The sequence below is a fragment of the Anabrus simplex genome, chromosome 1 (assembly GCF_040414725.1).
Source record: "Anabrus simplex isolate iqAnaSimp1 chromosome 1, ASM4041472v1, whole genome shotgun sequence".
NCBI classification, from domain to species: Eukaryota; Metazoa; Arthropoda; class Insecta; order Orthoptera; family Tettigoniidae; genus Anabrus; species Anabrus simplex.
The window spans coordinates 721,328,811-721,341,866 of NC_090265.1; the positions used below are offsets into that span (position 1 = coordinate 721,328,811).

At 39.1% G+C, this 13,056-nt stretch overlaps 1 protein-coding gene across 1 annotated transcript in view; it reads left to right on the forward strand.

Moving 5' to 3' along the window:
• Positions 1 to 12,461, forward strand: part of EMC8-9 (ER membrane protein complex subunit 8/9) — a 30,544-nt gene extending 18,083 nt beyond the window's left edge. Inside the window, exon 5 of the mRNA XM_067146331.2 lies at positions 12,152 to 12,461. Coding sequence (XP_067002432.1) covers positions 12,152 to 12,317 — 166 coding nt within the window. The 3' untranslated portion in view covers positions 12,318 to 12,461. The remainder of the gene's footprint in view (positions 1 to 12,151) is intronic.
• The last annotated feature ends 595 nt before the right edge of the window (positions 12,462 to 13,056 follow it).

Below are 13,056 nucleotides of genomic sequence, written 5' to 3' on the forward strand. Positions count from 1 at the left end.
TATAGAATATACAGAGCTTGACTAGAAATGAAAGTACCCAAAGTGGGAACTCCAGATGGCCAAGCGTGTAGAAAATAAAAATAATAATGTTGACTCGGCTCTCGCACCGTATAAGCCACTTACGTTAATGCGCACAAGCAGTAGTTGGCATAGCGGTAAGAGCTTGGACTAGTAATTCGATGGTTGTGGGTTCGACTCCCCGTGTGGAGAATATTTTTTCAACTTTTATATTATTCACTTATTTGAATTTATTTGTATGGAAAAGGCATATAGGACGTCATTTTTTTTTTAACGAAGGACAATTGTAGAACTTTCCCGATGTGTTCAAACAGAAATTCTTCTTTTTTTCCTCCCTTATTGGCTATCTCCCCTCCTTCGGGAATGTGCCATAAACGTGAATAGTCATTTCACTGTAAGATTCGTTTTCACCTGACAATTGAAGATTGCTCCTGGCGGCTGTACACAAACAATAGGTTCTTGGCGCAAGTAGAAAAAAGTCTGACCATTAAATCCCAATTTTTTACCTTTACTATGGCTTTTGCGTATAAATAAATAAAATGATTTATTCACCTCTTTGCTTAACTGGAAAATGAATAATATAAAAGTTGACAGAAAAAAAAAACAGTTTCCACACAGGGAGTTGAACCCACGACCATCGAATTACCCGTCCGAGCTCTTACCGCTACGCCAACAACTGCTCAGCGTGCGCACTAACGTACGTGGCTTATACGGTGTGAGAGCCGCGTCAACATTTTTATTTTTATTTTCTATAAGCTTGGCCATCTGGAGTTCCCACTTCGGGTACTTTCATTTCTAGCCAAGCCCTGCATGTTCTATAAATTTGAGCGAAATCAGTGGTGACGAGTAGAGAATGCCCCCTTGTAAGTTATGCCAGCTGGGCGGTTTGTAAAAAGGGCAGGGCGGTGCACCCATTAAAAAAGTCCTCGAGAGAACACTGGGTACGGTACAGTGAAGTGTAGCTAATATTTGTCCCATGATATGGTAACCTATCTGTTTTAGGAGTATAATCGTGTGAAATTGACTAGCATGATGCATATTTGTCTTGTGATAGCACAGTTATGGACACAGAAAATGTGAAATTCCTTAATAATTTAATGAAGACAAAATTAATATCTGTCAGAAAGTAGACTGGCATAAGTGCGCAGAGACATCACCTACAGAGGTCACTAATGTTGAAACTCGCACCTTCGAGTTTTGATTCAGTCACTCAAGTTGGTCGAAGTTTTGTTAGATTCAGAATGGCGGCCAAAGTCATTCCTCACACTTGCACTTGGTCAAATGTAACCTTCAGTGTTATCAGAAAATAATGTTTAACCCCTCAGCGCCGACCTCTATACGTGGTATAGACCCTCTTTTCTTCCGTAGCCGCCGACCTCTATACGTGGTATAGACCCATACATGGTTTCACATATACGACTATAGCGCGAAGAGTTTTGGAGTTATTGATATGCAAATTGTTTTGTTTCCAAGAAGACATTTTCGGGTTTATCGGCGTTGTAAATAAGAATTGAAAAATCGTTATAATGTAGTTGTTTTTGCAAGGATAATTATTTGTCAAATAAGTCTGAGCACTAATCTTTTGCTTTTTTAAAAGTCTGTTTGCTTCATTCTTTCCCACAGAATAAAATAAAGAAATGATGATCTGAGAAGTTTGTCTTTTCGTGTGATGTTCTTTGCTCTATTTGTACATTGGGAGTGAGATTTATTTATTATATTTGTCTTTATTTCTCAGCTTGTAATAGTTTCGTAACTCTCGACGAGCGCTCTGTGTAGGCATCAGTTAGTGATGCTTTCTAGTCATACGATACGAGAACCAGTTGTTCATGGTATATATCTCGTTTGAAAGACGTTGTCTCGACCTTTTATCTGAAATATGTATCGAGTTGGTTTGTTTCGTCATAAATGTTATTCCCCTCATTCAGTTTCGTCCTGTTGCTTTCGGTGTCGCTGCAGCTTCATCAGTCCGTGTGACGCGCTGCGCTCAGCCGTGGTATGACTGACAGTAACGTGCTTGAAATATTTATAATTCAGATGAAAGTTTAGTCGGAAGTAGTAGTGACACTATAAGCAGCAGTGATAATGAAATAGATGATGTAGCAGTGGTAAATGATGAGAGTGACCGAGGTACTTGGAAATTTCGTGTAAGAGACTATAGATAATTATACAGGTCAAAGAGAAGTTTTCAACGGTGAATTCTGATTGATAAATTCTCTAATAATACTCACACAGGTCACAGAGACAAATATTGAGCAATTACCTTATCGGGTTCAGCTGGTGAAAGGTTTGTTTACAAAATACGCTCGGGAGGGAGGGGAACGAAATATTCAAGGCCGGCGCGCATCAGATAATACAGTTCCAAGGTTGCAGGAAAGACATTTTATCAGGAAATTAGCACCCAAGAGTTGGAAATCCAAACCTCAGAGACATTGTATCCTGTGTTCAAAACACGGCGAAAAGAAGACGTCAGTGTACTGCTGCCAGGAGTGTGACTTGAGTCCCTGTCTCAAAGAGTGCTTCGAACTCTTATCACACGGAACTAAATTACAAAGGAAATGTGAAACAATTATGTAATTATCTGCATGTACATAGTTCTGTCATAAGGAATACCAAATTTCGTGAAAATCGGGCTACTCTTATACTTGTAGTAACGCTTAAAGTGAATCGATGTATTTCAGTCGCGCGTAGTTGAAAACTCATCCGGCCGCGGGGTAGGAAGCTATTTAAATGGCTGCGACGCTGAGGGGTTAATAACCCAATGCTTCGAATTAAAAGGCTTCTACTAAAATTTGTTTTAGAAAGAATGTGATCCGCAATAATACTTTGATATTTTTGTTGTCTCCTGTGCATATGTTTTCATATTTGTTGTTTGATGTTTTTCACACCTTTCAGTGTACCGGTACTTGTTATTTTATAATCCCCAGCAGAAAAGGTTTTCATATTTGTTCTATTGTGTTTTTCACGCCTTTTAATACTTTTCTTTCATCTTTAGAAATCGTTGATAGGCCTATAGTTTTTACTGTACCGACACATATACGACGTAAAATGCACTTATGTTGGATAAATCGTATCTATTGTTTCCATATTCCTGTTGGATAGTTTTTATTTGTTTATTCATTAGTGCATTTTCTTGCTTAACATGTTCTTTCTTGTCCCCTGCAGAAATGTCTTAACGAGGTTTCACTGTACTGAATTTTAAGAAAATTACCAAAGATGGTTTTTTAACCCCTCAGTGACGCAGAACATTTGTGTGACTCATTATCCAGTGGACGGAGTTGATTCAGGTGTAAGCGTTAACAAAAATTCACCAATCTCTTTAATCATTGTGTCACTATAGTTTAGCTTAGATTATTTTCAAGTGTTTACAGTAGAGACTTTAAAAAATTTATGAAGAACAGACCTTCCATATTTTATACAGAATGAGAGTGACATTCTTGGGTTGTTTCACAATGCTATAACCAGGGTAGTCATTGCCTCAGAAACTTTGAGCAGTAACAATAGTTCAAAAATTTATTTAGCACATCTCGGTGTTCAGTGCATCCTGGAATTTTTTCAGGAGGTCAAAATTCCCACTCTGAACTGGCCATCCAGGAATCCAGACCTCAACCCTATTAAGCATGTGTGAAACATGATCGGTCGTTGGCTTTGGGGCCAAGTTTTGACCCATCTGATGAAAAGAATGGTGCTGGTATAAGAAAAATTAGAGAATGCGCCACAAGAGGTCATTCGGGCGTGGATCAGGAGGATGCCCAGAAGACTTGTGTCAGAAATTGCAGTTGTGGGTGGCACCATAACTCAGCGAGCCACTGTAATATTCCATTTAAATAATAGAAAGTGTGTGCAGTTTACTTTTCAGAACTAGAAGCGGCATGTCAAAGTTTGTGTTCAACATCCTGGTAGAAATGGGTTTCTCAATGGACTTCCAGTTCAATATTGTTCTGACCTTGATGAAGGACACTAACCTTGATATATTTCTAGACGTAAAAAGTGAATTTTAAACATTTTTCACTAAGAATTCTTTTGTCTAACATAAACGGATTGTTTGTATGTTTATTATTCCGAATCCATGTGGTCTGCTGTACAGGGTATCTATTTTCTAGAAAAACAGGGAGAGCACAGAGAAATAAAAATGCAGAAAATATAAAGGGGAAACACAGAGAAAAGACTTGTCACATCAGAATTAGTCTTTCAATCTAAGACTGGCTGGACCCACACCAAATTATCAAACAAGGCTGATATGTAGACGCTATGCAAGTCATGTGCAGAGAGAGAGAGAGAGAGAGAGAGACAGACAGAGTGAGTGTGCGTGCGTGGTAGTGAAGGAGAGTGAATAAAAAAGACATACTTCTGCTAACAGTTCAAAGGTGGCAGTACACGAGGTGTGTGACACATCTAGTATTGCATTAGTTAGAGCATGGTGCAGCTTACAATTCACTGTTAATGATGACGTAATTCCAGGTCTTTACTTTGATAGTAAAGGTAAATGTTCATAGATAGTAGCTTTCCCCCCAAAATTTGTAAATTCTTTGTTCTCATTAAAACAAAACTTAAATTATAATAGCACACACCTCAAAAAAAACTTTTGCATCACCTGGAGTTCCGGGTTTCTAGGTTGCTCATGACCCCAGGGAATGTATGGCATGCAAATACACACTTTATGTCAAGCACAACATGACTGGTGTGAAAAAAAGGCAACAACAGGCACAACATAAACACTATTCTTTGCCAACATGCATCTGCCTATCCAGCTTGAGAATCTGATTCTGCCTGTCAGTATGGTGTTACCCCCCCCCAGGAAGTGAAGCATGATTGGACCCGTCGTTGCATGCTGTCCAAAAGGCAGTTGAAGCTGTCCTGGTCGATCCTGTCCCTCTCTTTGACAGCAGCCTTCTGGCCAGGTGAGAGGTGGATTCGTTCGTCGTTACACTGCCTGTTTCAGCATATTGCAGGCATGTTCAATGGAATATGTGTCCGGAGACACCGCAGGCCAGTCCAGCCATTGTATGTGGGCCTCCCCGAGGAAGTGCGTCACAAGATTGGAGCAGTGTTGGTGCATGTTGTCATCTTGCAGAACGAATATCACCAAACTGTTGTCAGTATGGTTGAACAATGGGGCCAAGGATTCTGTTCCGGTATTGTGTACCAGTCATGTGGCCGTCTACAACAATGAATAGTGTCCATCGTCCATACATAATGCCGCTCAAAAACATGATAAATCTGCCTCCCTGATGGGCATGTTGGATGGCCTACAGCAGAGTCCTGCAGAGAGGCCCAGCCCATGAACTGCTTCGGCAGTATACTGCAATGTGCTTTGAAAGGCTCGAACATACGAAGACCGTGACGTTATCGCATGAGCCGGTCTGGGCAGCGCCCTGTCATTCGTACACGGTGAGCCAAGGACAGCGCTGTGGTAATTCTATGGGCTGACTGGTTCAGTGTATACAGTGTACTGCGTGTCAGCGGAGTGCGTTGCATTACGTTCGAGTGGAGACGTTCAAATTTGCTGTGGTTTCCAGTTTGACTTCTCCGTCTGTCCTGTTATCGGAAACGAATGTGAACTGGAGTTCCAAAAGAAAAGAAACCGTGGCAAAAAACCGTGAATTAAAAAAAGAAGCAACAAACGAACTAAAAACCGCCCAATACAAGACTTCTGAACCGGATCCTAAACTTAAAAGTCGTATTTGGTTGTTATTCAAGCCTGCAGTTGACGGTGATGGGAAAGACGTTAATTTTGTGTGCTGTACGATCTGCGGTGAACTTTATGTACACACTAGCAGTTACCCGCGGCTTCTCATGTGGATTTCATAATTTGATAAAAGTAATCGTTCCTCGGTACTGTACTAAGACATTATCTGAAAATCCCTGAAATATAAAACATCACTGAAAAATTGAGTTTCATTTACCCCAGAAACTCTTTGTAAACCTAGTTTGTGGTATTGCCTTTTGGGGCTGAGATGACCATGCAACATTTAACCGTACACATGAGAACGTCTTCTCTCAAGTAAAAAAAAAAGTTTTCTTTATTTTTAAAGGAGATTACAAATGCATATTTCCACATCTGTAACACCTTCAGGTTTTGAGATATAAGTACCCGCATAAAAATAATTCAGTCCCTTTATCAGCCCTTCCTCCACCCCCACCTACGTACATTTTCCAAAAACAAAAAAAGAGATGCTTCTTTATTTTTAAAGGACATTCCAAGAACCAAGTTCCATGTCTGTAACATGTAAAGTTTTTGACATACACTATAGATATTCCGGTACTCATTTTAAAAATTCACCTGCTTTTTCAATTCTTTTCAGTCCCTTAAGTGGTTTTCCGAAAACATAAAATACGTGTTTATTGATAAAGGAGCTGCCAAATACCAATTATCACGACTGTAACATTTTCAGTTCTTGAGATATTTGTATCCTTATGAAAATAATTCAAAACATATTTCAACGTGCCCCCCCCCCCTCCGAAGTTAATTTTACCCCCCAAAAATGAGTGGGTTTTTTTTTAATTTTTAAAGGTGATTTCAAATACCCATTTTCACATCTGCAACATCTTTAGGTTTTTTAGATATAAGTATCCTCATACAAATAATTCAACTAATATTTCAGTCCTTCCATCCCCCCTTAAGTGGATTTTCCAAAACCAAAAGAATACGTATTTCTTTCTTTTTAAAGGAGAGACTAATTACCATTTTTTATGTCTGTAACATCTTTAGTTTTTGAGATATCAGTACCCTAATAAAATTAATTCAACCCCCTTTTCAGTCCCTTTTAGCCTCCACGTTAAGTGGTTTTTCAAAAAAACAAAATAATACCTGTTTTTTATTTTTTAAATATTAAAAATGTTAACTTTCACATCTGTAACATGTTAAGTGTTTGAGATATACTGTAGATATGCTCATCTTAAAAATTCACGCTAACCCACATTTCAGTCCTTTTAACCCCCCCCCGTAAGTGTCTTTTCTGAAAACAAAATAATACATGTCTCTTTATTTTTAAGAGAGATTATAAATAACACTTCACGCCTGTAACATGTTAAGTTTTTTAGATATATTGTAGATATGCTCAGGGATTATGTGTACAAATTTTGGTTGGCACCTATGCCCAAACGTACACGCATAATCTCGCTGCTGTAGAATCCTGGAGCTGGCGCTGCCATGGTTACGGCAGTTCATTTCCTTATCCGATTCTGAGAGCAGGGGTAGTGTGGTGCCAATATCTCCATAACGGTCGGTTTTAGGGCCTTAAAACATGGTTTTCGGGCCCATAGTGCTCACCAAGATTTGTTCTTTGGATCAAGGGGCTTAAAATGAGCTTAGTCTCGTCCTTGCACGACAAATTCGATATTTCGCCTATATTAGCCTATTATTTTTATATCTCCCCCATCACCCCCCACCTCGAATTATTTTGAAAATAAAATACAGCCCATGTCCCTCAGGGATAATGTATATTTACATTAGTAAAAGGATTTTTAGAACCGGTCCAGTAGTTTCTGAGATTACCCTCCAGATATACACAAACTATAAAAATTCGCGCTCTCTCTTTATTATATTAGTATAGATTAAAGGAGTCGGACTGATTTTGTCTTTTATGATTAGATAAAAAACAGACGATGAACGAGGTGTGCTTGAATGACGAGCATTCTAATGTTTCCATGTCATCAGCCTCCACGACTATGTCTCAACCTGCCAAAGTAATGAAGTTTTCTTCATGGACTGACGTTCATGATGCTTGCTCCTATTCCAACTGATGAGCTGGAAAGATATTTAAAGCAAAATTTTGGAATGGAAGAAGATAGATATAGTGTCCTATTGGAGAACAAACGGACAAAACTATCAAAAATTTCACCAGATCGCTAAGAAAGTAATATGTATGCAAGCATCAAGTTCATCTTCAGAGAGAAATTTGAGTTCAGCGGGCTTCATTCTCAACGCACGACGGCCTCTTCTACAACCAGACAATGCTGATGCTCTTCTTTTCATTCACAGTAATTCCATTCCACCACATTAACAATGACCAATAAACTACCCACACTAAGTAAAAGCTATGTTCAGGTTTGTTTTTATTGTTGGCATATTGCGCGTCCTTTCTGTTTGTATTTTATTTTTAAGTAAATGCGAATGAAGTCCTATTAATATGCTTAATGTTATTTAGATTCATTTTCAGTTAACTTGATGTCAATTGCAAATGAATATTAATTTATAATAAAGTTTCTGTTTGTTTTCAATTATTATTATTATTATTATTATTATTATTATTATTATTATTATTACAGTGCAGAAGAAATCTCTACTGTTAAATTTCAAAATGCGATTAGCCTACTTTAAAATATGTTATTAGCGCACGGGAATTCGTAGAGTGAATGATCCGAATAGTAGTGTGACGTGAATATTTCGTCGTGCACAGCGCGCATGTTATTGTGGAGAAGTACTCAAGGTTATTCTACTGAGCCCGCCCAGTACGGTGGACTGCGGTGGGCTGCGAGACCAGTGCTGTGGGCCAGTACGCTGCCGTGTCAGAAGAGAACGGCACTGCGCGGGCTGGGCTGCCGGGGCCCGTGGGTTTGAAGTGATGCGTGGTGGGCCTGGCTGCAGGATTCTGGCGTACAGGACTCGCTGGCATTACCTCACCCTCTCCAAACCCTCCGCCAACAATTATCCAGTGTCAGACACGCTTGGCACTCATCTGTGAGAGGACCCGTCGCCATTCATCCAGAGTCCAGTCCAAGTGCTCTCTGGCACCACGGTGTTGGGATGTATGTGCATGTGCTCCCCAAGGCGGTCCTTATGGAGACTATTTCTGATTGTGTACACGCAGCCCTATCAGTTGCCTGCCATAAGGCATTACACACTTCTGTTGCAGTGTCTGCCAGGTTCCTGTGAGGCAGGATTCGCACGTAACGGTCATCAGCTGCTGTTGTTGACCATGCACGACCACTGTGAAGTCGATCTTCAACATTTTGTGTCACACGATAGCGGCTGTATGTCCTGACATTGCTACAATGTACACCAACTAGGCTGGCAATTGCCCTCACAGAGAGGCCTTGCTGATGCAATGTCACTATGTGCATATCAAAAGCTGTAATTACTTGTCAAGGCCTGTCTGAATACTGCCTTGTGCTCTCGTCATGTTGTATCCACAGGAGACAGTACTCTCTAGCACTGTTCTGAGATTGCGTGTATTACCTCCACGTCCACTAACAGGTATCGTTACAAGTCATTGAGGTGTCTGTCATGCAACAACTTTTAGAACAAACATCCTTCTTGAACCAAAAAATATATATATTGACGTTTTTGTTACATATTAAAAAGACAGTTCTTAATGTTCTTTTATCGTCGCCATAAGACCTATCTGTGTTGGTGCGACGTGAAGCAAATAGCAAAATAAAAATTATTGCTCTTTTTAAAATGACCAAGCTGAGCTGGGGCTGTACCTTAATTAAGGTCACGGCTGCTTCCTTCCCACTCCTATAGCTCATTCCACGTTATGAAAACAGTATTGCTGTTACGGACCTACAAGGAATGAACACAGTCCCTCTGAGACACCCATATTTCCTTGTGATTAAGGGATATTATACTGTACTTTGTAATCTACATATATAAAATAAGAGTTTTGTCTGTACATTGCTTAGAATTAAAAAAGGATGCTATTTCTCTGTTGGTCATGCCCATAGTAGCAAGGAATTGCACTTTTAATTTTCCATAATTTCTGTCTGTCTGTCTGTCTGTCTGTACACGCATCACGAGAAAACGGCTCAAGAGATTTTAATGAAAATCGGTATGTAAAGTCCGGGAATAAGTCGCTACAATCTAGGACATAAATAATCTTATTCACGCTGAAAGAAATGGTAGTTTAGGAGAAGCCTAAACTTTTATTCTCAAATTTTTATGTTATTAGTGGTCCTATCTTAATGAAATTCGGTATACAAAGTCGGGAAATAAGTCGCTACAATCTAGGCTATAAATAATTTTATTCACGTGGAGTGGAATGGTAGTTTAGGGGAAGGCCTAAAGTTTAATTCTAAAATATTTGTGTTATTAGTGGTCCTATCGACAAATGCTACATTACTAAAGTTATAGTATTAAATTTCTGATCATTAATGTCTTGTACATTTATAACGTACCAGCTAAGATAACAGAGATATTCATGAATTTGGATTTTTGTTGCTAAGTCCATATCAACACCAAGTCACGAGAAAATGGGTCAATAGAATTTAATGAAAATCAGTATGTAAAGTTGGGGAATAAGGAACTACAGTGTACGCTATAAATAATTTCGTAAGGCGCCCTAATATTACAGAGTCGAAAGAAAACTATATGTGAAGGCCTACAATACTGAAAGCTCATAACATTCAACAACAATAACATTACATTGACTATTGTTTGTTGTGATATGCTTTGTGTCTTCCATTGCCAGTCATGTCCGATAGATGGGATTACTGCTGTTTGCCGAGTTTTTTTTCCTTAAACTTGCTTTACATCGCACAGACACAGATAGGTATTATGGCGACGATAGGATAGGAAAGGACTAGGAGTGGAAAGGAAGTGGCCCTGGTGTTAATTACAGTACAGCCCCAGCATTTGCCTGGTGTGAAAATGGGAGACCACAGTAAACCATCTCCAGGGCTGTCTACAGTAGATTTTGAACCTACTACCTCCCGGATACAAGGTCACAGCTGTGCGCCCCTAATCGGACAGCCAACTCGCCTGGTCGTACCAAGTATAACAGCTTGCCGGAATATTGGCGGGAAGTAGCTGGGGAGTTAGATAACTTTCTTCTTTAGCATGCCATTCCTCTGGCTCATAAATTTTCTGATACTACTGGTATGTTACGCACTGGTTCATCATAGCATTGGAGCTATTCAATCCCTACTCATTGGAATGAGCAGTGTGTACATTTAACGGAATAATGGCCGAGGAGTGCTCACGGCTGTCTGCGGCCTGGTCATTCCAGCACTTTACCTTTGGACTGTTAGATCAGCACTGTAGTACTGTTCGTTAAAAGTGAGAAAACTTGTGGTTTTTCATTTGAGCTAGTATTTTATATGATAACATTGCTTTTAATCCCTACATTCCTGCTGATGTTTTTGTAATGGCCTAAGTTAACTGCAGTTAGGAAAACCACAAAGACAGTCTTTCTGAGAATCCCGTAGCGAAGGATGGTACATCAGCTAGTGTGTTATGAAAAACAGATAAAAAGCATGAGGCATTTTTGTCCGTGAGTTATTAAAATAACTACATAACTTTTTTTTTTTCATAATTATATTCGTAGGGAGGAAACACAATGGCATGAACAGCCATTGCTTCGTTACCTTCCTTCATTTTCCTTCTGTGTTGCTCTAGTACAAGCATCGTGTAGACACTGACTCTGTGACCACCGGCAGCTCACTTCTGTAGTGAAGTTATCTACATTATTTATTTGTTGCGTGTGTGTTTTTAGGCTTTAAATCAGTGCATACTTGTGTTTAGTGGGAGTTGGTTGTATATTGCGTAGTATTTATGTGTGTTCTATTATTTTTGTACTGTACAGAAGTTGTTACTGAAGATTTTGGTATTGTGGTGTGCAGCAATAAGTCATCGCATAACTGTACTGATAAAAAAAAAATGCAGTGGATTTTATTTGTGCTTGCTTTTTTTTTATTTGGCTCTTCTTTCTTAAGCGCATTTTAATTTAAGCACTTTTTTATGACTGCATTTAATTTTTACTATTGTTTTGTGAGCGATACGACAGCATAGTAGTGCCCCACGTTGCCTGGGGAAATTTATTAAATGCAATTAAATGCATCCCACACTTCTTGATTGCATAACAATTTTTTTTTTTTTTTTTTTTTTTTTCCCTCCTCCAGTTTGCCTTACACTTCACTGCTGAGGTTTTTATGTGCCGTAGTTTACCTCTGATTCTGTACAAACCGAAAATAGCCCCTGTAATACTCAGAGAAAAAACAGATTTAGGTTACTAGTGGGAACCCTGCTGTATATGCAGTCTGATGAATATATTTATTTCATCTCCCATCAGCTTAAGTGTCACTAGCATACTAATTAACATGTATAAATTTATGTGTGTCTCTGAGTATTGGGTTTGTATATGTGAAAAGTCTATAAATTATTTAAGTAAATAATTGAAACTTTCTATGTTTTCAGTTATTGTGTTGAAGGCAATTCTCTGGATACTACAGCCACCCTCCTTCAGCAACGAGTCCAGGATGAGCTTGTGGATTTTGATAATCATCTGGATGATATTTCCTTGGACTGGAAGAATCTACACATAAATAAAATAGTGGATACAGTGATGGAGACATATGGGTAGTGCTTGCTTGTTATTGGGGGTGTTTATGGAATTGGTGGAGAGAGACATCAGTGATGTATATTTGTACTCTATATCAGATTGTATATGGAAGTGTTGATAGTTGTACAGCCTGTGATGAAACTAAAACTTGTATGGGAGGAGCTACATTTCAGGATATGGTCTTAATTTCTCTCTTTCATTGTGACTGGGCTTAAATATTTAATACAAACATAAAACACACACCATATACACTACGGGGCTGATTGCAGAAACGGTGTTTAGACAATGTCTACGGTTAAACAATGCCTAAGTATGGTTACCGCATTGCAGAGACGTTATTTATCACTTAGACACTGTCTAAAACAGATGTTTAAACACTGCTGAGAACACTGTTTAACCTCAAATGAGAGGAGTAAATCACAATCAGGGGTTATGTACCATGAAACATGTAATTTGTATTATGTTGAGGCGATTGCGGGAAGAAAGGTTAGTCCGACGGCCTCTCTGTGGGTCGCCCGCTGTGAAATCGCAGCAATTCATTTGAAATGTAAGGGGAGGTAGAGCTTAAAATAAGATTTTGCTTTTCAAGAAACTTGTTTCTTGAGACTGACAAAGGGACAGTTCGGTAACTGTCAAATTGAACACAATTCTTGGCAACCGATATATTTCATTATTTCCATGAAATTATAGTTCACCTCGACTACATACATGTCAGAATTATTTGGCCCAATCATCAGAGGGCTGTCACTTACATCAGCCG